This window comes from Sinocyclocheilus grahami, unplaced genomic scaffold (assembly GCF_001515645.1).
Source record: "Sinocyclocheilus grahami isolate Dianchi unplaced genomic scaffold, SAMN03320097.WGS_v1.1 scaffold116.1, whole genome shotgun sequence".
Taxonomy (NCBI): Eukaryota; Metazoa; Chordata; class Actinopteri; order Cypriniformes; family Cyprinidae; genus Sinocyclocheilus; species Sinocyclocheilus grahami.
Genome location: NW_015505295.1, coordinates 1,543,896 through 1,570,292, shown reverse-complemented (window position 1 = coordinate 1,570,292; position 26,397 = coordinate 1,543,896). Strand labels below are relative to the sequence as shown.

The following is a 26,397-nucleotide window of genomic DNA, read 5'->3' as shown; positions in this document are numbered from 1 at the left end:
CCCTCAGCCCACCATCATTGCGGTGCAAACCCCGCTGGACTGCCATCCTCCAGCGTAGCCATGGTTGGAGTCTCCCTCACCTCCGCCTCTGACCTCCGAAGCCGGGACTCTGCCTCGGTCCGTAGACCCAGTGGCTCCACCTCGGTTCCTAGCTCCCTCGCCTCCACCGCTACCCATCGATCCATCAGCTCCACCAGGCTCCCTCGTCCCTCCAGCTCCGCCTTGGTTGGGCGTCGACCCGCCATTGCCTCTGCACTTCTCTCCTCTGGCTGCGCCTTGTCGGTCTGTCCCACCGGCTCCGTTGGGCTCCTTCCTCCCGCCAGCTCCACCTTGGTCCTCAGTCACTCCGGCTCCGCTGCGGATCTCTGGATCTCCGCCTCGGTCGCCAGAGCCCTCAGCTCCACCCTGGCCCCCCGGATCCTCGGCATCCCCCTGGCTCGTGGGCTCTCCGTCTCCGCCTTGGGCTCCTGCTCTGCCGCCGTTGGTAGGCCCCCTGGTGTCGGCAGCTATCCCTCCTCCATGGCTCCTCCCACCGTCGGCTCCACCGTGGGTCGCTGTTATGGCTGTGGCCTGGGTCCTGCTGAGCTCCTCCTGCTCCATGTCATTTTGTCTCCTCCCTGGCTCCTCCCTCCTTCGTCGCTCCCCTGGTCTCTGATCTAAATATATATATTAGGGGTGATAAGCCCTGTTCACACCAACAACGATATCTATAAAGATAACGATATTAACGTCCGCACCAGCGAACTATATCGTCTGTTTATTCTAAGCGCACATGCGTCTACCACTTTAAATTCTTGAGCTCGTTACAGCAGGATGGATTCTAATTGGCTGTCCATTTTTTATCGTTCATCAGCTGGAGAAAATCATTTTGAAAGTGATTCCAACCATATCGTTTCTCTTTGTCTTTATCGTTATAGTTGTGGTGGGGACTCTGCTATTCTTTAATATTGAGAACGATTTTTAGAACTATATCTTTATCGTTATCTTATAACATCTATAGTTATCGTCCTTGGTGTGAATGGGGCTTAACGGTACGTGTTTTTGTACCGAACGGTTCACGGGGTAAATTCCAAATGGAAGTGATCATGCCTATGCCCTACTCCCTTCGAAGGGCAGAGTCCTTGGAGTGGAGACTTTGGAGTGAGCAGGGCAATTTTTTATTTTAAAAAAAGTTTTTAAAATATGCTATATATATATATATAAACTAATATATATAACACTTTTTAAAATATAAAATGTATGGTCATTTGCAACAGTTATGCTAACAACAATAAAAATACATCTGCTGACGGACACCGTGCTGCGTTGTCACAGGAACATGCCAGCTGAAGATAATGAGGAAATTATATCGCTCCCTTTGCCAAGTGCATTCTAAACGCCTACATAATGGCACGCACATGCCCTGCTCACTCCAAAGTCTCCACACCAAGGGCTCTGCCCTTCGAAGGGAGTAGGGCATAGGGATGATCACTTCCATTTGGAATTTACCCCGTGAACCGTTCGGTATGAAAACACGTACCGTTACACCCCTAATATATACAGTGGGTACGGAAAGTATTCGCTGCATTGACTTGTCACGGAATGCCAGGAGGAAATTAAGGGGGTCTGAATACTTTCCGTACCCACTGTATATATACTGTATATATTGATCTATATATAATGTTTCCTTTCCGAGGGAATTTCGAATTGCATCCTCTAGAGGTCCCTTTGGGGAACGCCTTCAGCGTGACCGGTGTCTGAAGCAGACATCTAAACCAGAGATTGTCTTAATATAGGGAGATGAGAGGGTCTGTATTACTTACTATTGGAGAAAGCATAATGGCTAACTTGGATCACGTGTGCCTTAACAACATGTACAAATATTATTACAAACTAAACCACCAGAGTCCTAGAAACTGTAGATTCATCATCCAATTCGGTAGGTGGCGCTGTTACAAAAGAATAGGGTCCTAGAAATGCGGTCCTAGAACTGTGGTCCTGAAACTGCAACTGTGCAGGAACACCCTTCTCCACACGCTCTGCAGATGCTCTGTATGACTGTCTGACCTTCTTGCAAGAATAAACTACCTTTACAACTTTCTGAGTTCCTCATCTCTCACCATATGAGATATAACACTCCCAAAATTAAATAACAGTGATTTGAGATGAATGTATTTATTTATTTATTTATTTATGTGGTTTTGACTGTCACACTGGGTTTTGTTTGTTTGTTCATGTTTCCATGTCTTTTATTTTTGTCTTAGTTATGGTTCCTGTCTAGTCATGTGATTTTAACATGTTAAATGTTAAACAACAACAACACTCTTGTTCTTGTGTCATGTTCTGATTGGTTCCTTAGTTGCTTTTGTCATGTTCTGATTGGTTTGTTCTTGTCCTGTGACCCTGTTGTTTGCTATAAGTAGCCCTCATGTTGCCCTTGTCTCTTCTCTAGCTTTGTATTGTGTAACCTGCCGTTGGTGAGTTGTTTTCATTTCTTTGCCCTGCCCTGCCCTGCCATGCCATGCCATGCCAAGTCTTGTTCATGTTTTTGCCAAGCCAAGCCTTGTTCCTTGTGTTTTTGCTCACTTTTGGATTGTAATAAACTGCACTTGGGTTCATCTACTATTCGCCTCCAGTAGACTCCATTATATTTGTAAGGTCCACGCACTTGGCCCAAGGAAGGTATCCAGTTGTGGCTGAAGGTTTCTTGCATGTTCGGTCTTTTCAGCGTGCAAAATTATTCAATTTAAGTTCAATTCTAATCGGACTCCATTTTATTATCTAACTGACTCCATTTATGACCTCAAATTACAGATATAAAGTTGGTTCGACGATTGACATTGGATATTAGACAGCTATTCAGCTGCAAAAAACTTCAATAAATTCTTAGTGGATGAGTATAATTGTATACAAAATGGTTTATCTGAAAAGCATAAAAACGTAGAACTGAACACACATTGCAGTTTATTTGTTTTAATCATCCTCTATATGTTAAAACGCATAAAGTCTCTAGCAGTGGTGAGCTAGCGCTTAGGCCAGCTAGGGACCGTCTACACAGTACATGGAAAGGATAAAACGATTAATGTTTTCCCACTGGAATGTTTTTTTTTACAATTAACAAAACAAGAGCAATTTATGCACCAAGCTCTTTGAAAGATACAAAGACAAACACTTATAATGCTCACTTGAATTTAAATAAGAAATATTGTAAACAAGATATGTGATATGGTTATTATTATATTATTACTATTAATAAATATATTAATAAAATAAAAACTATTAAAAATCATTATCATTCCATAATCCAGTGGTTATGCAGTAGGCTAATTCCAGGTCCTTGTGAGAACATTTTAATGTTAGTTGTTTTCACAGAAGTTTGACACCAAAGAAGTACAGGCTATTGAAATTTAAACCAATAAATACATTAATTTAAAATAAATACACACTTCTGCATTAACCTCATGTCTTTGTTACTGTTTTTATAAAAATATTTTTATATTGTTTTAGTCACAGAACTATAATAGAAAGCATGGTATTGTAATTCAAAATTAAGACAAAGCTGGCAAAGAGTGTTGTTTTGCAGTTGTTTTGACTTGAGTTTGAAAATCTAATTTTTAATAAATTAATTTATAACACAGTTTTATTACACAACTTCAATGGGTGTGTCTTGTTACAGATTAGATACACATTTTGATGGTGTTTTAAGCCACAGAGCTATAATAGAACACATACTTTAGAAAATTAAACCAATACATAATTTACTGTAGTTTAAAATAAATACAATCTTCTACCTCTTGTTACAAACTTCTTAAAGAACATTTTGCAGTTGTTTTCATTGTCATAAGAGATGCAGAAGTCACGCTATTGACATTCAGAATTCACTAGCGAAACCTTCCAAAGAGTCTCCAGTATTACTGCCCCCTAGAGGAAGATATTGCAGTTGTTTTGACTGAGTTTTAAAGGGGTCATATGATGCTGCTAAAAATAACATTATTTTGTGTATTTGGTGTAATGAAATGTGTTTATGTGGTTTAAGGTTAAAAAAACACATTATTTTCCACATACTGTACATTATTGTTTCTCCTCTATGCCCCGCGTTTCTGAAACGCGTCGATTTTTATAAAGCTCATCGGTCTGAAAAAGCGAGGTGTGCTGTGATTGGCCAGCTATCCAGTGCGTTATGATTGGCCGAATACCTCAAGCGTGTGACGGAAATGTTACGCCCCTACCACATTGTGATGATGCCCTGTCAGGCCGGAGCGATGATTCAAAAACATTAAAACCCATTATAAACGAGGAATTCATTGCATCCTGTGGGGACATAATTATGGATTACAATGACTTGTACTGTCTTTTTATGTGTTGTGTTGCATCGCGCCGCGTAAACATAAAACCATGTCTGCATTTGTGATCGGAGAAATGACAAACAACAAACCCTACTCTACACTACCCAAAAAACTCGCTTTAAATATATAAAATAAATCCTTTAAATGAAAACGTACTTACGTGAGTCAGGACATAATTATGGATTACAATGACTTGTACTGTCTTTTTATGTGTTGTGTTGCATCGCGCCGCGTAAACATAAAACCATGTCTGCATTTGTGATCGGAGAAATGACAAACAACAAACCCTACTCTACACTACCCAAAAAACTCGCTTTAAATATATAAAATATTAAAACTCTTTATATATAAAAAAACATACTTACAGTCTTTGAGTCAGAACAGCCGGCATTGTAGTCTTGAGTGAGCAGAGGCCAGGGGATAAAGTGAGGAACGGCCGGTGGGCTGAGTGAGCAGAGGTGGCGGATTCGACGAAGGAGCGTCCGGCAGGCTTGCGGCAACCACATGTGACGACCCCGGGCTGGACTCCGCTTCGTCCACGGTGAAAGCCGATTAGGCGATCCACAGCGCAAAGTTGAAGTATTTCCTCAGCGACCAGCACAGATCAGATCAGCTCCAGGCATGACGAAGCAGATATCGTCCTCTTTTGGAAGACCAAACAAAGTAGTTTCGCTTTCACAACGAAACACACAGCGCATTCACAATATGGCGGCAGCAACAATACTACAGCCAGAATAAAAGTTACGCCTTCTTTCTTTGCGTGAACATTTGGGCAGCGTTATGCAAATCTTCCCACATAGTGATGTAGATATGTGGGGGCGTGTTAGAACGAGCCATTTTAGGTAGGTGTGGCTGACTCTTAACTTTTATAAAGAATATCTCTTTGGATTTGAGACTTTAATCTTTGCAACTTTACAGATCTTCTTTATGCACCAAGAGCTTGTAACACTCCAAAGAGAAAGGAAAAATTGAAATCACATCATATGACCCCTTTAAATTCAAACCTTTAAAATTAATTTAAAATCAATACAGTCTTCTATTTCAACTTCAAAAGGTGTGTCTTGTTACTAGATCCTAGAAGTCATGCATGCTTTACTGTCATATGTAAATCAGAATACATGTTATTGAAGTAAATTCAAATTGGTTATCGGTAAATTATGTCAGAAGCTTCAGAACAAACCCAGATGTTTCCCAGAAGACAAAGTTAGTACAATTTACCCAAAGAGTCTGTGAGACCTGGAGAGTTTTTTTTGAAGATTAATGGACAGTTTAACTGCTCAGGACAAATAAGAGACTCATGAACAACTATTAAAAAATTAATGAATTAAATTCAAAAGCATGTGTCCTGAATAAATGTTCATTTAGGAATCAGAAACAAGACACACCCTTTGAAGTTGAAATAGAAGACTGTATGGATTTTAAATTAATTTATTAAAGGTTTGAATGTCAAACTCAGCCAAAACAACTGCATTATCTTCCTCTAGGTGGCAGTAATACTGGAGACTCTTTGGAAGGTTTCGCAAGCTATTCTTGAATGTCAATAGCGTGACTTCTGCATTGTCTTTTGACAACAAAAGCAACTGTAAAATGTTCTTTGAGAAATCTGTAACAAGACACAGCCTTTGAAGCTGAGGTAGAAGATTGTATTTATTTTAAACTAAATCACGTATTGGTTTAAATGTCTATAATATGTGTTCTATTATAGTTCTGTGGCTAAAACCACCATCAAAATGTTCTTCTAGGAATCAATAACAAGACACACCCTTTGGATCTGAGAAAGAAAATGGCATGCATTTTAAATAAATTTATTAGCAGATTTTAATTTAATTCAATAGCATGTATCCTGAATTACAAATGAGAGTAAAACCTGCATGGAAATGCTCTTTTAGGCCCAATTAACAAGACACATCTTTTGAAGTTGAGATGGAAAACTGTATGCATTTTAAATTAATTTATAAAAGTTTGAATGTCGAACTCAGTCTTAACAAATGCAACATGTTCCTCTAGGGGGCGGTGTACTGCGCTTTTTGCGCAATCCTTACATTTCAATATAGCTTTTGTTGTGTTGCAGTTTCGCGAATAAAACCAGCATGTAAATGTTGTTCCATGAACCAGTAATACGACACACCCCTTCGAATTGGGACAGAAGAGCGTATTTATTAGAAATGAATAGATGTATTTGTTGCCATTTCAATATCGTGCGTTGTGTTATAGTTCTGTGCATGAGACCAGCATGTAAATGTTGTTCTGTGAACCAGTAACAAGACACACCCTTTAAAGTTGATAAGTCAGACTTTGTGCATTTTTAATTTATTTATTCACATTTCTGAATATCAAACTCAGTCGAAGCAACTGCAGTGTGTTCTTCTATGGGGCGGTGTACCGCACACTCTTTGGGAAGCTTCCAGAGCTCTTTCTCAGTTTTTACAATTCAATAGCTTTTGTTGTGTTACACTTTTGTGAAGAAAACCAACATCTAAATGTCATTATAGGAAACAATTACAAAACACACCCCATAAAGCTGAAATAAAAGAGTATTTGTATTTTTTATTAATCGACGTATGTGTTTACATTTCAATAGCATGTGGTGTGTTATAGTTCTGCAAATTCAACCGATGTCTAACTGTTATTCTATGAACCAGTAACAAGACACAGCCTTTGAAGATGAGATAAAATGCTGTATGTTTACAAAAATGATAAGTTAATAGGTTTGAATTTGATTCAATAGCGTGTGTCAAATTTGTCTTATGAATGTAAAAGATACATAGAAATGTGGTTGTATGAACCAGCAACAAGACACACCCTTTGAGGTTGAAATGTCAGACTCTGTGTATTTTAAATTAATTTATTCACATTTCTGAATTTTAAAGGGGTCATATGATGCTTTTTTTAAAGATCATTATTTTGTGTATTTGGTGTAACAGAATATGTTGACATGCTTTAATGTTCAAAAAACACATTCTTTTTCAAATGCTGTACATTATTGTAGGTCCTCTATGCCCCGCCTCTCTCAAACGCTTCGTTTTCTACAAAGTCCCTCCTTCCGACAAGCGCAGTCTGCTCTGATTGGCCAGCTGACCTAGTGCATTGTGATTGGCCGAACAACACAAGGACTCGTCAGAAATGTAACGCCCCTTACCATAATCACGAGCTTCATCTTTCAAAATAAATGTAAAGACAGAGCCCGAAAGGGGAACAGAGTCGCGTGACAGACACAGTGATGAAGCTGGTATGTGTTTGCAGTACCCAATCCACGGTTAAGACATCTGACTCCACTGTGATGTGACCCCCTCTCTCTCTCTCTCTCTCGCGCGCTCTCTCTCTCTCTCTCACTCGCTCGTGCACACACACACATGATGCACAAAACTCCGCATTTGAACAGTCAATAGCAAATACTTAAACTAATAACAAAACAGTAGCTGATTCAGAAGCGCCAGATTGTCATAGCAAAGTTAGAATTACCTCCTCTCCTAGGTTCACGAAACGGTCGTCCATAAAATGCATTGCTGTTCTGTTGTAAGTAATGTTTGAGAGGTTGGAAGGGGCGAGGAGCGGGAGCCAACTTTCTGTTGACCGTATTGCATTGGTCTAATGTTTCATGTGCTTTAATAAAAGTAAAAGGCAAGTTAAGATCGTCATTCTTCCTTTGATGAGCGAACCAAATGCTAACGAGTCACGAGCCCACTACCTAGCCTCTATGTGGCGATTGGATGCCGCTAATAAAGAATATCTCTTTGGTTTTGAAACTTTAGTCTTTGCAATTTCAGGGATCTTATCTATGCACAATCAGCTTGTAACACTCCAAAGAGAAAGGAAAACTTGAAATCGCATCATATGACCCCTTTAAACTCAGTGAAAGAAACTGCAATGTGTTCCTCTAGGGGGCGGTGTACTCTACATCTTAGTAAGCTTTTTCTCAATTTTTACATTTCAATAAGTTTTTTCGTCATGTGAATAATATCAACATTGAAAATATTCTTTTAGTAACAAGTATCAAGACACACCCTTAGAAATTGAGATAGCAGAGTACATTTATAGGAAATTAATTGATGTATTTGTTCACATTTTAATATCATGTGTTGTCTTATAGTTCTGTGAATAAAACCAACATCTACATGTTTGTTTAGGAACCACTAACAAGACACACCCTTTGAAGTTAAGATAGAAGGGCATATTTACTTTACATTGATTGATGTATTCGTCGACATTTCAATATCATGTGCTGTGTTATAGTTTTGTGAATAAAACCAACATTTAAATGTTCGACTATGAACCAGTAACAAGACACACCCTTTGAAATTGAGATGGAATACTGTATGTTTTAAAAATGAATGTGTTAACAGATTCAAATTTAATTCAATAGCGTGCATCCTGATTTACATATGATAGTAAAAGATGGCTGTAAATATTGTTCTTTGAACAAGTAACAAGACACACCTCTTGAAGTTTAGATATCAAACTGTGTGCATTCTAAATTAAGTTATTTAAACTTCTGAACATCAAACTTGGTCAAAACAAGTGCAATATCTTTCTCTAGGGGGCGGTAAACTGCACAATCTTTGTAATGCTTTGCAAGCTTTTTCTCAATCGTTCCATTTCAATAACTTTTGTTGTGCTATAGTTCTGTGAATAAAATCAACATCCAAATGTTCTTGAATGAACCAGTAATAAGACACACCCCTTATATTTGAGATATATTTTTTATACATTTCACAAGTGAAGCATTTAGATGGAATAATTGTGCTTTTTGCTCTTCGTTTTGCACTTTGCAGACGGTCCCTATCCTGCACATTTACATTATAAGGTCTATCAGTTACAATACCTTAAAGCAGATTAAAACAAATAAAACACATTGTGTGTTCTCTTCTACATTTGAAAACAATTATAAGACATTATGTTTCTTGTCATTGTGCTAAATCGTCAAAGAACTATTGAAGATTTCTGAGGTTGAATCTCTGACAAATGTCAAACGTCAAACGTCAAACCAACTTTATATCGGTCCTCGAATTTAGGTTGAAAGGCAAATTGGTTGTTTGTCTGTCTCTAATTATTACTATTATTCTTCTGACATTTGATTATTCTAGTTAACTCTTTACTTTATATTTACTCGTTCATTAGGAATCTATGTCGCTCAGGGTGTATCTCACCGGCTGATGTATTTGTACCCCATAATCACAGACTCTCCAGTCTGATCATGAGTCAAAGGTTATGACTAACTATTTAATAGACCGCCTCATGCTTGTCATTCTTTAAATGGTGGTTCTGTTTAGCCCCCTACAGTCACCTATATAACAACTTAGTTACATTACATTACATTACATTTAGACATTTAGCAGACATTTTTATCCAAAGTGACTTACAAATAAGGACAATGGAAGCAATCAATTCAACAAAAGAGCAATGATATGCAAGTACTATAACAAGTCTCAGTTAGCTTAATGCAGTACACGTAGTTAAAGCTCAAACAAAATCAGAGGTTATGGATAGCACTATGAAATATGCTAATACTTCCATAGTGTTTTATCTAGCCCCCTATAGTTAGTTTAACTATATAACAACATGAATAAAGCTTAGACAATAATCAGAGGTTACAGCTAGCACTATGAAATATGCTAATACTTCAATAGTGTTTTTACCTAGCCCCCTATAGTTATTCTAACCACATAACAACTTGAATAAAGCTGAGACAATAACCAGAGGTTATGGCTAGTACTATGAAATATGCCCGAACAATGCTAGTACTCCAATAGTATTTTGTCTAGCCCCCCATAGTTAATGCAACTGCATAACCACTTAACTAAAGTCAAGCAGTTAGTCAGAAATCTATAATCTCACCTGATGTGCCCCATACTCCATCTAACCTGAGATTTAGTATGTACTAACCCTGGACGCAGATTTGCAGTAACATATGCCTTCACTTAATCTACTTGAGAAAATAATTTCAGAATAAATCAGAATTAAATCAAATGTAACAATTTATTATCAGTCAGGTAAATATATATTATGCCAATTACATAGCCAATTGAAAGATATCAAATAAATACAAAACATCAAATTCTCAAAGATGAATCTAAGAGTAAGATGCATACCTGACTTTTAGAAAAATACATAGTATGAAGTGTGTGGACACACTTCATACTATGGGCTCATTCTGGCTGCAGAATCACCACGACCCTTTTGCTGCAATCCTTTAAATACCAAACCATATAATACATCCTCCAAATGGAGGCATCTACAAACAATTGGAATTTGCATTAACCCATTGTCCCAGACCTGGGTGGTTTACACCTCAATGGGAACAGAAGGTAATTTGCATGGAATGACACACCCCCTACAGTAATCAAAATATCTCTTAACTCTTAGGATCTGTATTATCTTTTACTCTACTTTTGTAAGATTGAGACCATTGTACCACTCACCCTGAGACTCAAATTGATACTAAAGATTCAAATGATACCAAACATGACTGTAGATATTATTTGCATTCATGTATGTTTGTATTGTCTGTTTATCAGGAGATCAAAGTATCTTGAGGTTCTTTCATCCTTAGATATTGACCCTCTAAATGTTATGAGGATGGGGATATTGTTAAGTGTTTTAAGTTTATTTTTCAGTTGATGAAATATCTTTCCAAGAACTTTCAACAGAAAAAAACTCCATAAATCATTAGAGTTGTGAAAATGATCCTGGATACAGTGCATGCCATTGTAAAGACTAACGCGTGTGTTTCCTGATTAAAATGCTTGCCAACAGTTGTCAATGTCAACAGTTTGTGTAGCATGCACACACACATCCTGTAAGATGGCATATGTACCACATCCTGTGTGAACAATAGGAAGTGCATTGATGCATTTTAGATCTCAAGGTACAACTGACACCCAAGATTTTTGAGACACACATATGTAACCGGGTAAAAAGAAAAAGAGAAACTAAGTGTGAATGGTGTCAAAATGCTTGCTTTGGGTATAAAATGTTTGTTCTAGTTATAAAATAATCTTATGTTTATTGTTAATGTGTATAATGCATCTTGGAAAAAGGGGAGACACCTGCGGCAGTGATGAAGCACTATGGATGCCAACTGCCATAAAACTCCAACGAAGAAGAAGAAGAAGAAGAAGAAGAAGAAGGGGAGACACCTACAGGCAAGGAGAGTGTGTAATGTGTGTTGTGGAACATCTTCTCAGTTATCTCGAGCTGTTGAGAAAGATGGTAGGTGAAAATGTCTCTGGTCAATTGGTCAAAACAATGTTGGGACATTTGTTTTATTTTTGTATAAAATTAATTGTATTTGTCTAGAAATGTGTTTAAGATCATTTTATTCTGTATTATAGTGTTAAAAAGGGTGGTGTGTAGCAGAGTTTTATGTGCCTTACAGGGGGTTGCGTACACCATGTGCTAATGGCGTCTGCTCTGTTTTTTCTTTCATTTTGTATATTCGTTTGATTTGTCTATATGTGTACTATTTTTTTTTTGACAGTTTTGTGACCGGGTGAGCAGTATTGTATTGTCTGTTTAGTGCTTCCCATGTCTTTTCCAGGTATGATGTATAATTTTTTTTGTGTGTTTTCTGTGTATAAAAGAAAAAAGAGATTGAATCATACACATATGTAACAAAAAGTATTTATTGATTAAGTATTCAGTTCTCTCGAGCTGCTGAGAAGGTTGTTTTGTGATCGGGTGAGCAGTATTTATTGTTTGTTTGGTGCTTTCCATGTCTCTTCCAGATTTTCCCCAGCTCACAGTAAACGCTGTAGCGTCTCGACCAATCTGACACACTAACTTTTATTTGATTTAACAAATCAATTATTCATTAGATTGTAGCGTCTGGAACACTAACGTGAGTGTGCTCAACAAAACTGCTTACGCATGGTCACGAACCAAGAGGGGTTACACATACACAGATGAATGATAGGGTAAGCTTATATTTAATTTTATATTCTGGTCCACGGAATTCCCAGTTTATATACTGGCATTGAGTGGTGTATTTACAATGCCAGGTCGTCATTGACTTACCTGGTTAAATAAAGGTTAATAATAGTGATAGAAAATAAGAAGTAGCTTGTGATCTAGATGGAGAATCCACCCAGAGGGGTAACGCAGCACACATGACTTCTGCTGATAATGTTCCAGAGCTGAGAATTTTGGTGAAGTAACCCCAAAAATGTGAACATATACAGATAACATGCAAACAAGCTTCACTTAAAGGAATTGTTCATTCAAAAATGAATGAATTGGTGAAAAATTTGTTCACTCTAAGGCACTCTAAGAGTTTGTTTCTGTCAGAATGATAGTCCAAACAGCTGATAAAAACATTACAATAATCCACTTGCCAATAATCCACAAGCTGCATGACTGCAATAAACAAATCTATCATTAAGTTTTTAACTTCAAGCAGTTGCTTCAGACTAAAATACAAGTCCTCTATCTGTAGTGTCGCTTTCTCCAATGGTTCTCCAACGGTTTGAAGTTAAAATGCCATAATGTTGAATTTGTTCCCTATCTGTCGGACACTACGAGTTATGTCGTGAAGACATATGGGGATTCACTTGGGAGCCCCAATCATCTCTGACTTTAAGAGAAAACGCCTATGGAATTTGGCTAGTGGATCTTGCATACCTGAGCCACTCCCCGCGCATACGGGTATAAATAGGCGACAGGTGCCTCCACTCTTCAGATTTTTTGCTTCGGAGCCAAGTGGATGAATGTGTTGATCTCCACAAAGCCTTTCATCTTCTGTCTGAAAGCTGTTCTGGTTGGGAACTTCAAATGAAAGAGCAGATTTCCTAAAATACCACATCATGGAAGGCTTGCGTCTTTTTAAAGATGCCGTTCCATCCGTGTCCTCTTGGTTGTGGTCATTACCTGTCTTCTGAGGACGGACAGTCATGATCGTTGTCTTCTGTGTCTAGGCATCCAACATGCTGAAGCTGTGTTCGTGGATGACTCATGTGCCTGTTGTGGGCGTATGAGCATAGCCTTGCTACTGTAAGGGGGGTTTCCCTACAGTGGTTCAGGCTGATTGCCGAATGACTAAAGAAACACTGTCAGCACGATGGTATAAAACGGTAAATTTCTAGTGTACAGTTCTAGTGTACCACCCACTGCCACTTATACCAACGACGGAAATAAGCGTAGTTAGAATAGCTAAATATGTGGGAGAGCGTTGATATTAAGTGACTTTATTGTATTATAATAGGTAGCACTTCAAAGTTAATGTTGAATCAAGACTAGTTAGCTCATAGTTTATAATTTAAATGGTTTAATAACAGTATTTTGTTATACACTTGAATTAAGTTACAAAATAGTAGGGGTGACCCCAAATAGATGCTTCGACAGGAGGATCCTGATTCGACTACCAATTTCACAGTCGAATATTCGAGGGGTGTTATGATCATGCCATTTTGGCTATATGGGGGTGCTCAAATGTCTGATTTCACATAGAACTACTGGTTTTCTCTTCACCTGTGTTGTTATGGTGGTTACCATCAGTATATGTATAAGGTACAAAACAAATTTTAGTAGCAGCTTGAAGCAGAAAAGGGCTGTTGGATTTACCTTTTCTTTGTTTAGTTTTGTAAATTACAAATTTAAACTGTAAAATGTACAGGTTGTTCTGTAAATGTGTTTACAGTTTTTTTTTTCTTTAGTGCAGGTCTCCCAAGTGGTAAGTTGAAAAAAGAATCCCTGCAGGATAACTGGATAAAATTGTATAAATATGAAATATAAATGATGTTCCATTTCTTATATAAAAAGGAGCATGTTAACAGTGGGATACATAAAGCTGGTTTAAAAATATATAGATTATGTGCTTAATCTGATTTTGAATTACATTTTTTCACCTCCAGGGCTTTTCATCCATTCCACAATGGCCAGCAAAGGTATAAAATTTCTCAAATAAAAAATAGATAATTTTGTGTTTGCTTAAGAGTCAGTGACTAAGAAAATATAATGAATGGAATGAATTCTCTGACAGGCACTAAAAGAAAGCGTTACCATAAATCGTCTGACTCAAATACAGAGCCTCCACTGACAACAGGCAAGTAAAATTCTCTCTACCTTTAATCAGCCACTATTAGAGTAAATAATCACTTGGTAGCTTAAAGGTGGGGTAAGCGATTTCTGGTAGTCGATGTTGACATTTGAAATCACCAAAACAAACACGCCCCTACCCCAAAAGTGTCTCGCCCCTATTTTGATAGATCCACCCCACACATACGTAGTCAACCCAGGCAACAGATTAGTTCTGTGAAACAAAGCAAAACTGCTGCTGTGTTCCATTCATGACGTATTGACACAAATTTCAAATGATTTTCAATGGTCGCTTTGTCGCGTCCAGTGTACTAGACAGACTTTAGCTGTTGCGGCGCAGACACAGTGTTACTCACCTATCGAGAAGAAACAAAACAACCTTGGCGTCCGATCGCAGGCCTTCTGCTCCTTGAATTCTCTCCAGCACTGGAAAGCTGATCCAATATTTACACTGGTCCTACTTCTTGCCTTAAGCCTTCTTTTGTTTCCGCAGACGTTTTCCTCTTTTGTTTTTTATCTGCCATCTCTATCTTTCTGTCGCTCGGCTCGGCTAATGTCCGTCCCGTGTACTGAACGCGCTCTCCTCCACATCCTGAGTAGTTACGCCCCTTACTGCTGATTGGCTTCAAGTTTGCTTTGCTATTCGTCCCGAATCGGTTTTCTAAAGTGTTTTTGAAAAATCGCTTACCCCACCTTTAAGTAAAGTCAAGTCACTGTTATTTATATATCGCTTTATTTATATATACAGTATATATATATATATGTATATGTGTATATATATACGAAGGTAAAAGAGTAGCATAACTCGAGAGCTTGTTGATTTGAATTTGAGAATGTATTAATATCATATTTATATTCGTATTTGTAAGTTGAAATTTACACCAACAGCTCTGATGTGAAAAGCTGAATATTTTGATTTTCACACAGACAATAATCAAAACACCCGTGTTTTGAATTTGAAGTTGCAGATTACTAGTTACAAATGTGTAAAATGATATTCACACAAACAAAATGACAGACAAAAATGTATACGACATATTTATGTTCGCACTTTACTTCCGTTTCGTTGTACAACCACAAGTAAGCACTTACATCACTGCTTTGGCACAATTATGTTGTAAACTGACTTGACATTGTCACTGCACACAGCACTTTCTGTTTTGTTGCTGCTATGCACACTCTAAAAAATGCTGGGTTAAATTTTTTTTTTTACCCAAATGCTGGGTTCAGCCTGCTGGGTCATTTTATTGGGTTGTTATTATTCCCCCCCCCCCCCAGGTGCTGGGTAGTTTTTCTGCCAGGTGCTGGGTAGTTTCTGTAACTAAGCTGCTGGGTCATTTTTAATGGGTTATTAAATATTGGGTTATTTTTTTTACCTAACCGCTGGGTTGAGCCTGTTTCTGATGAAACAACCCAGCTGCTGAGTTACAGTCAGGTCGCGGGCTTTTTGTGTCCTCTATGGGAGAGAGCAGTTCTCAGTGCCGCCATGCATTTCTTCAGTGAAATAAAGGTTTGTATACATTTTATTTCATTTAAAAAGTCTTTACTGTGCTGTAAATTATATTATTTTATGCAACGCAACATACAGGGACGAAATGTCAGTCAGCTAAATAGAGAAGGTTAAATGTGTCAGCAGCGGTCATTTCGCATGATGGAAACACCATTTTCCTTGCTTAACAAATTGATTTTATTCGTTATAATAGAGAATATAATTAAATTTGGTGTTAAAATATGTTCTCTAATCTCAGTACTGTTTGTTTATTGGCAGGTTATGTAGTCAGTCATGGCATCTTTCAGCTACGAGTGAAGTGCGTGGTCTGACGTTCGCGGTTTCCCTGGTGAACAGCAGCCCATCACTGGCTCAGATATTGCGGACACACCGGAATGAGAATTAGCACTATTTTGGGGAAAATGATTACAGAAAATGGTTGAATACACTTAAATTAAAATGCAACTTTTAAAAGTTGAATTTTTTTATTTCTAAAAGGCTTGTTATCGAGTTTAAATGTATGTTGTAATATACTGTATTCACCCAAATTAATTAAATTTGTTATATTTTTGTCCATGGGTGTTTTTGCTTAATAATAAACGTTCATCTTTTGATTATTGCTGTTGCCTCTATAATTCTCTAATTTTTTTTTATTTCCAGCTCATTTGAATAAATATGAGGCAAAGGCCAAATTCCCTTAATCTTTCAGGCATAAAAAGTACCCCATGCCCACAGTTAATTATACTGCTGGATCTTTAATTTTGTGGGGCTATTTTTCTGCCAGAGATCCTGGACATCTTGTTTAGATACATGGCATCATGGTTTCTATCAAATACCAAGAGATAAAAAAATCTAAACCTGACTGCCTCTGTTAGAAATCTTATAATGGGTTATGGTTGGATCTTCCATCAGGACAATGATTCAAAACAAACATCAAAATAAACACAAAAATGTGTCACTGAGGACTAAATGAATCTTCTGCCATGGCTGTCCCAGTTCCCTGACCTGGACCCAATAGAAAATAAGCGGGGTGAATTGAAGAGGGGAAGCACCAACATGGAGCTGGGAATCTGAAGGATCTGGAGTTATTCTGTATAAAATAATGGTCTCTGGTCTCTTGTTGGGTGTTTTCCAAACTCATCAGGCATTATAGGAGAGACTCAGAGCTGTTATCTTGGAAAAAGGATTTTGCATTAATTGAGTGCCAATTATTGTGGCCAACGTGAGCTAGAGAAAAACATTTATTTCCTAGTGAGACTTTCCTCCCACTTTCCATTGTTTTACTTCAATGAAAGGATGGAATTTTGTGAATTTTTTTAATGAAAGATCAAAAGGATTAACTATGCAGATTTATTTCCACAGTTGCCTTCGCTCATATTTATCAAGGGTGCCAATAGTTGTGGAGGGCACTGTAGGTGACAAGGTCTTCACAGGGGATTTGTCTCTAGGAATCATCTAGTTCACATGGTTATCTAGTTGACAACAGTGTGTCTGCCTCCCAAACAATGTTAGGTCGATTGTTCCAGAGTTTGGGCGCTAAATAAAAAAAGGATCTAACGCCGCAGTTGATTTTGATATTCTAGGTATTACCAAATGGCCAGAGTTTTGAGATCGCAAGGACTATAATGCGATAAGAGCTTGCTTAAGTACTGAGGAGCTAAACCGTTCAAGGCTTTATGAGTAATTAGCACGATTTTTAAATCTATACACTGTTTAATAGGGAGCAAGTGCAGTGTTGACAGAACCCAGGCAAATATGGTCATAGTTCCTTTTTCTAATGAGAACTCTAGCTGCTGCATTTTATATAATCAGCATAACAGTGAAAGATAACACCATGTTTCCTGATGATATCTCCTGAGGGTAAAATGTAAAGTTTAAAAAGCAACGGTCCTAGTACTGACCCTTATGGTACTCATTACTGCTCTTGTGATCAATATGATACCTCATCATTCACTGCTATGAATTGATAACGGTCAGATACGTATGATTTGAATCATGCCAATGCACTTCCACTATTGCCAACATAATTTTCTAGTCTATTCAAAAGAATGCTGTGGTCGATAGTGTCAAATGCAGCGCTATGATCCAGTAGCACTAACAGAGAGATACAACCACAATCGGATGATAAGAGCAGGTCATTTGTAACTCTGATGAGAGCAGTCTCAGTACTATGATATGGTCTATATCCTGACTGGAAATCCTAACAGATACCATTTTTTCTCTTAGAAGGATCATAGTTGTGAGGATACTACCTTTTCTAGTATCTTTGACAGAAAAGGGAGTTTTGAGTCTTTAATTAGATTTAGTATTTGTAAGGCTTTTCTGTAGGAGTAAGTACTTTCCCTCCATGCAATCCAAAATATCACTAGTTTTGTTTTTTCTTCCAGTTGCGCTCCAGTTGAGGGGATTTTGGGGCTCTGAAGTTTTGACATGACCTGACATTTGTGCTTTTTTTTCTTAAAAACATATTAATGGCTAAAGTCTGATTACACTGTAAGCAGCACAAATGCAGCACAAGTGGCTAAAGTCTGATTACACTGTAAGCAGCACAAACTGGGCTACAATAATGTGTGAGCAACATAAATGTACATGTTTGTGTTTTTGAAAAAACAACATTTATGCGTGGTTAGTGGAAAACTAAGTCACTGAAATAAGACCATAAAACACATACAGAACATTTGTTCACAAGAACTGGATGTGGTAGACTAGAGTTTTTGATGAAAATAATGTGAAAATCATCCCGCTCATATATTCACAGAAAACAATATATTGATTTTACTTTTGTAAAGCCAGAGACACACTGCACGATTTTTGGCTGTCTCAGACAAAAGACTGGCATTGTGAAACAATCTTGGTGATTTCTGATTCGCCATGATTGTTTCATGGTGCCAATCTTTCGTCTGGGACAGCCGAAAATCGTGCAGTGTGTCTTGGGCTTAAGACATGCTTTGTGTTAGAAAGGCGGTATGCGAGGGAGTGACAATGTCCATGAATATTTAGTGTTTCACACCTGAGAGACAAAGGGCCTCCCATAATGAGCCATCAGTCAGTAATGTGTCTGTGAGACAGGTAACATAATGTGAGAAGAGTAAAATATAAATGGGGGTTTTGATTATTTGTATTTTATTTACAACACAGTATAATCAAAATTTAGGTCTAACACAGTGAAGGTCATGGACACATGATTAAACATACTGATCTAAACACTGAGAATTGAACAGTAGCACACCTTTGTGCCAAACATTCTTAGACTCACTGTGTAAACAGTGTAAACACTCATACCACTTTTAAATCTTGTGGTTTATATTTTATAGAACATTAAAAAACATCCTGGCGTTGTGAGACATTTAGATGCAATGAAATGACATATTTCAAACAACACAATAACAACAGATGCAAGTAATCTTACTCATCAGAATGATCTCCTCCACTGGATCAAGCTGTGTGTTGCATTGCGTTCTCTCTCTTCTTCTGAGGTAAATTCTGGGTTATTCCTCTCAGCGCATCATCTTCCAGAAATGAAAAGTAGATGTAGAAAACTTGATGAATGTTCACGTTTGTTTACGGAGGTGATGTGGGCATTTACATGTCCACGCATCTCATGTGGATATTTAAAATTGGAAAAGTGGAGCCACTTGTGGGCGTGTTCACATTAGAGGTAATAAGTTTAAACAGGAAATACTGGAGCTTCCGTTGGTTTCATATAGACTACTTTATCAGAGAATATGTTTTCGACGTGACTTACTTAATTTAAAAGTAGACATTTCAAGCTTTCTATACATATATTCATATATTTCTTATGTCTGTGAGGCAAGGATTCGCTGATATTGAGGTTGTTTTATTTACGTGTCTGTGAAGAGAGGTGACAGAGACCGAGACGGCAGAGAGCACACTCTGTTTATTTTCTATAATTTACAAAAGCACATTGTTTTGTTGTTATTATGACTATACACAAATAAAAGTAGACCCTTTGCAGTTTCAAACAGTACCTTATTCTTATCTGTATGATCAAAAATGACAAGGTGTTTTTAGCTCTTTTCGCGGTCATCAAGAAAAAAACGAGACAGCACCGGTGCGGTCTTCGGCCCAGAGGGTTAAGGCTCGAGTGTGCTCATTATACCATGGTTTCGGACTATTTTCCTTAATCTTACTTAAGCGTAAAGGAGCAACCTAAAGGAGCAATCTAAAGTGCTAGTAAAGAGAAAGTCCAGTTTCTAGTTTTTCTGAGCTATTGGATATGCTGAGGATTTGAGACAAGTCAGGAAGATTATGTACAAAGCAGTCTTTTGTGGTAGAAGTGATGGTTATACCATATTTGTAACAAGGAGTTGAATTTGCAGCTTTAGCTATATGGAGTATTCACAAGACTAGAAAATGATTTGAGATATCACCACTCTGCTGCAGAATTCCAATGTCATTAACATCAATTCCATGTGACAGTATTAAATCTAGAGTTTGGTTATGAAAATGAGTACATCCTGACATGTGTCGTCAAACCCCAATATAGAGGTTAGAATGTCTATAAATGCTGATCCCAGTGCATCTTTTTCAAAATCTACATAAATATTAATGTCACCAAAAATTAAGACTTTATCTGCAGCCAGCACTAGCTCAGATAGAAAATCAGCAAAATTCTTTAGATGGGGCCCTGGTGGCCTGTATACAGTATTCAGTACAAACGTCACAGGGGATTTATCATTAACACTTAACATTACTCAAGATAATGTTATATGAAGCAACATTACTTCAAATTAGTGCTGTCAAACAATTAATCGCGATTAATCACATCCAAAATAAAAGTTTTTGTTTACACGATATATGTGTGTGTACTGTGTATATTTATTTAGTATATATAAAGACACACACATGCGATATATATATTGAAAATATTTACATGTATTTATTTGTTTATATTTATATTCATATAATTTATATTATATATACTGTACATACATTTAATATATAAATATAAAATATTTTTCTAATATATACATGCATGTGTGTGCATATTTATATATACATAATAAATATACACAGTACACACACATATATAATGTAAACAAAACTTTTTATTTTGGATGCGATTAATCGCGATTTATCGTTTGATAGCACTACTTAAAATGAATTATACTTGAAACCTGACCTCTGAGAAATACTGAAAATATTACTTTAAATTGTAGCAACACCTCCCCCTTTAACATTTGGATCTGGCTCATGTTTATAACAGTAATCTTGGTGGGTAGACTTGTTTAAAGTAATGTAATCATCTGGTTTTAGCCAGGTTTCTGTCAAACAGAGCACATCCAGGTTATGATCAGTGATCAAATCATTTACAAAAAGCGCTTTTGTAGAAAGGGATCTAATATTCATTAAGCCAAGCTTTATCATTTGTTTATCAGTATAATATGTTTTTTTATTTGTTGAACATCAATTAAATTGTTACTCTTAAACTGGTTTGGACGTTTTTTGTATTTGTGGTATGATATTAGTACACTAGTCTGTGTAGTATGATATCTAGGTGAAAGAGTCTCTATGTGCTGAGAATTTACTGACTTATCTGACGTGATGCGGCTAGTAGACGGTCAGTTTAGCCAGACTGTCTGCTTCCTGACCTGGGCCCCAGTTAGTCAAGTACAAACTGCCATATTTCTAGAGAGAAGAGAAGCACCACCCCTGGAGGGATGAAAACCATCTCTTTTAAACAGGTCAGGTTTGCCCCAAAAACTTGTCCAAATGTCTGCTCCTGTGGCAGGTTCAAATTCCACAGTTGGCGAAGGAAGTGCAACCTAGGCTGCGCCTTTTTAGCAATGGAGTCTATGTGAGTGTCCCACTTGATGTCCTGAGAGATGGTAGTGCCCAGGATCCACTGTTTTGAGTGTGTTCCGCTCCAGGTTGTTGTGACTGCACTAGACAACAGTCTCTTTAACCTCCTGTCTGTAAGCAGACTCGTCTCCGTTGTGTATGAGGCAGATGATGGTAGTGTCATCTGCAAATTTCAGGAGCTTAACCAAAGGGGTCTTTTGCAAAGCATTCGTTCGTATACAGGGAGAAGAGCAGTGGGGAGAGCACACATCCCTGAAGGGCACCAGTGCTGATCATGAGAGTCTTGGATGTGAGTTTCCTAAGGAAGGTTTCCTAAGCTTCACTAGCTGCTGCTTGTCTGTCAGGAAGCTGGTGAGCCACTGAAAGATTGGGGTGGGCACAGAGAGCTGGGTCAATTTGTCTGAGAAAAGGTCAGGCATGATGGTATTGAAGGCCGAACTGAAGTCTACAAACAAGCAACAACAGTCTGCTATGTATCTCATCACCACGGTAAGCAGGGAGGGGACCAGAGCATATTATTGTGTCTGACATCGTACTTGCAATTGACTGACGAAGTTGAACATCATTAGTGGCTCTAATATATACATGCATGTGTGTGCATATTTATATATACATAATAAATATACACAGTACACACACATATATAATGTAAACAAAACTTTTTATTTTGGATGCGATTAATCGCGATTTATCGTTTGATAGCACTACTTAAAATGAATTATACTTGAAACCTGACCTCTGAGAAATACTGAAAATATTACTTTAAATTGTAGCAACACCTCCCCCTTTAACATTTGGATCTGGCTCATGTTTATAACAGTAATCTTGGTGGGTAGACTTGTTTAAAGTAATGTAATCATCTGGTTTTAGCCAGGTTTCTGTCAAACAGAGCACATCCAGGTTATGATCAGTGATCAAATCATTTACAAAAAGCGCTTTTGTAGAAAGGGATCTAATATTCATTAAGCCAAGCTTTATCATTTGTTTATCAGTATAATATGTTTTTTTATTTGTTGAACATCAATTAAATTGTTACTCTTAAACTGGTTTGGACGTTTTTTGTATTTGTGGTATGATATTAGTACACTAGTCTGTGTAGTATGATATCTAGGTGAAAGAGTCTCTATGTGCTGAGAATTTACTGACTTATCTGACGTGATGCGGCTAGTAGACGGTCAGTTTAGCCAGACTGTCTGCTTCCTGACCTGGGCCCCAGTTAGTCAAGTACAAACTGCCATATTTCTAGAGAGAAGAGAAGCACCACCCCTGGAGGGATGAAAACCATCTCTTTTAAACAGGTCAGGTTTGCCCCAAAAACTTGTCCAAATGTCTGCTCCTGTGGCAGGTTCAAATTCCACAGTTGGCGAAGGAAGTGCAACCTAGGCTGCGCCTTTTTAGCAATGGAGTCTATGTGAGTGTCCCACTTGATGTCCTGAGAGATGGTAGTGCCCAGGATCCACTGTTTTGAGTGTGTTCCGCTCCAGGTTGTTGTGACTGCACTAGACAACAGTCTCTTTAACCTCCTGTCTGTAAGCAGACTCGTCTCCGTTGTGTATGAGGCAGATGATGGTAGTGTCATCTGCAAATTTCAGGAGCTTAACCAAAGGGGTCTTTTGCAAAGCATTCGTTCGTATACAGGGAGAAGAGCAGTGGGGAGAGCACACATCCCTGAAGGGCACCAGTGCTGATCATGAGAGTCTTGGATGTGAGTTTCCTAAGGAAGGTTTCCTAAGCTTCACTAGCTGCTGCTTGTCTGTCAGGAAGCTGGTGAGCCACTGAAAGATTGGGGTGGGCACAGAGAGCTGGGTCAATTTGTCTGAGAAAAGGTCAGGCATGATGGTATTGAAGGCCGAACTGAAGTCTACAAACAAGCAACAACAGTCTGCTATGTATCTCATCACCACGGTAAGCAGGGAGGGGACCAGAGCATATTATTGTGTCTGACATCGTACTTGCAATTGACTGACGAAGTTGAACATCATTAGTGGCGTTGTGAATAACAATCTTACTGAATTTACTTTTAGCATTAGCCAGCACTTTTAAATTTGCCACGATGTCAGGCACATATCAGTAAACATTGGACTATAGTGGCTGCTGTCTCTATTTTCACGTTCCATACAATAGAATCACCAATAACTAGGGCACTTTCATCACGTTTCTCAGTGGGTGTGTCATTGAGTGGGGAGAACCTGTTTAATGTTTTGATCGGAACAGAAGAGCGGTGTTTTTTCCCACGACTATGCCGCCTCACAGTCACCCAGTCGCCCTGCTGTGGGGCCTCTGCAACTAGAACCGAACAATGAACAGGACTCGTTAAGCTAGTCGCATCCAAAGCTGTATCTAAGGCCCTCACATTCTTACTATCCTCAGTTAAAGATTGGATGCATGTCTCTGGTTCTACCAGAAACATTCGGTAGGCAAGAGAACATCTGAATAAAATGTATTTAACAAGTAGTATTCAAATTGTTAGATGATAAGAAATAATTCTTTGGCGTAGGCCCGTCCATAGTTCGAATCCAGAGAGATGTGGATGCGTGCAGTTCCTGCCTGAAGATGAAGGCAGGGACGGAGCCTATCCCCTGATGCATGGACAGGGACTGACCTGGTGGTGGTGGGGAGGATGGGGTTGAACAGCGGCAGCAGTATCGGCGAACACAGTAATGAGTGAGAACAGAACTAATATACTCCAGGTGTCGAGTGATGAATCGCTAGATCTAGGAGTAATTAATGACGTCACATTAGAGTCTTCCTGGTTGAACTTGCGCTAGAGTTCTCATTTCTGAAATCGTCTCTGTCAGCTTAACTATTTTCCTGCATTTATCACATGTTGCTGCTGACAGAGAAAGCTACACTATACATGTGGCAAGCAGTGCAAGTAACAATAACAGGAGAATCCATTACTCACCGTGATTGTTGAATGATTCCAACTTACCAGTTCTTACCAGTTGTACAGTTGATTGATGAAATCGTGAAAGAAAAACAAGATTCCAACAGAAAAACAAAGCTACACACACACACACACACACATTCACCCCTATTGTAATTCTTTTCTTTGTTGCACACAGATATGATCATGGAGAATGCAAGGCAAATTCTGAAAAGAGTCACTAATTCAGATCAAATGGATAAAGGCAGCAGGAAGAAGGCAACCATAGGGATTTTTGGAAAATCAGGAGATGGAAAAAGCGCCCTATTAAGTGCAGTCTTGGGGAAACAGGATCTCCTACTGTCTGATTGTTTTAGTGCTTGTACAGCTGTTGTTACTCAGGTGGAAGCCAATCTTACGGACTCCAACTACATAGCAGAGATTGAATTAATCTCTAAAGAGGTTTCCTCATTTATCTTACCATGCCTTTAATGAGAATTCTTTATAAATATGTAAATAAATCAGATTGGCTGGAACAGAACTAAGCCTTAATTTCCTCTATACTGTGTGCTGTGTACCTCTGCATGAGTGGGAGAAAGAGCTCAAAAAACTTTTTAGAGATATAAAAGATGAAGATGAGGACGATGATGATGACTTGAAGGAGGTTGCTACAGAAAAGATCACTATGCTATATGGAGATGATGCAGACCAGAAAACATTAGAAGAGCTCCAGAATGATGAAAAATTTGCTGAGATTGAAAACTTTTTATCTGTCAGTAAGAAAATAATCTCAAACAGTAATGTAAGTGTTAGGACAACGATTAATATTTAACATATTATATGTATTTGTCAATTTGCTTTTCAGCAAAGTAAAACAAAGCAATTTATCATCTCAACAGGCATATGAATTTACCAACAATGTTGCAAATTACGTACAACACAGTGAGTCAAGTTCTGGTGACTGGTTCTGGCCGCTTGTGAAAACTGTGACAATCAAGATTCCAGACTGTCATGAACTCCTGGAGCACATTGTGCTTCTTGATATTCCTGGGAGTGGAGACTGCAGTAGGACTAGAGATGACTTGTGGAAATCTGTAAATATATTATTACACTTTTTTAAAAGGAGTCTTTTGCCAAATACATTGTACAACCACACAATAAATCTATTGTGTCACTATGAACCCTAACTAAGTCCCCTAACTCACTATTTTAATTCCTGTAGAAACTGAGAGAGTGCTCTTCTGTGTGGATTGTAAGTGAAATCAAGCGAGCAATCTCTGACAGAGACCCCTGGGGGATATTAAAGCACTGCATTGAAGAACTGGGACCGGGAGGAAAATGCAAAAGCATCAACTTCATCTGTACAAAGACCGATGACTTCAATCCAAAAGAGTATATGAGGTATTTTGTGAATATTCAGCCTGGTCTCATGTTTATACGTAGGTATTAATACGTAACATTTACAAGCACAAAACATACGCTTTTGTAAGTTTTTAATCATGCTAAAACGTACAATTTAGACGTGTTTCAACGTTTAAAACGTACAAATCGCTACGTATTTTTAGCTAAAAAACTTAAAAATATTTACGTATCTTTTATATCATTTAGATATTCGTATCAATGCATTTTTATCAATAAGCGATTTCGATTTTTAGACCCCTTAACCTGCCCCCAAACATAAACCTACCCATTTTACAGCGAATATGCATTTTTATCATTTTATTAATACGCAATTTAGATTTTTAGACCCCTTAATCTACCCCCAAACCTAAACCTACCCATTTTATAGAGAATATAAAGGATATACAACGCAAATGACCGAAATACGCAGGAAAATAAAACTTTTAGTAACAATATAGCATTAA

At 38.0% G+C, this 26,397-nt stretch overlaps 2 protein-coding genes across 2 annotated transcripts in view; both read left to right on the top strand.

The window, feature by feature from the left end:
* Window positions 1-26,397, top strand: part of LOC107589417 (uncharacterized) — an 84,515-nt gene that overhangs the window by 30,105 nt on the left and 28,013 nt on the right. The gene's annotated exons all lie outside the window — the stretch shown is intronic.
* Window positions 11,393-26,397, top strand: part of LOC107589482 (nuclear GTPase SLIP-GC-like) — a 20,668-nt gene continuing 5,663 nt past the window's right edge. Inside the window, exons 1-4 of the mRNA XM_016277931.1 lie at window positions 11,393-11,534; window positions 25,168-25,304; window positions 25,432-25,626; window positions 25,755-25,933. Coding sequence (XP_016133417.1) covers window positions 11,393-11,534; window positions 25,168-25,304; window positions 25,432-25,626; window positions 25,755-25,933 — 653 coding nt within the window. The remainder of the gene's footprint in view (window positions 11,535-25,167; window positions 25,305-25,431; window positions 25,627-25,754; window positions 25,934-26,397) is intronic.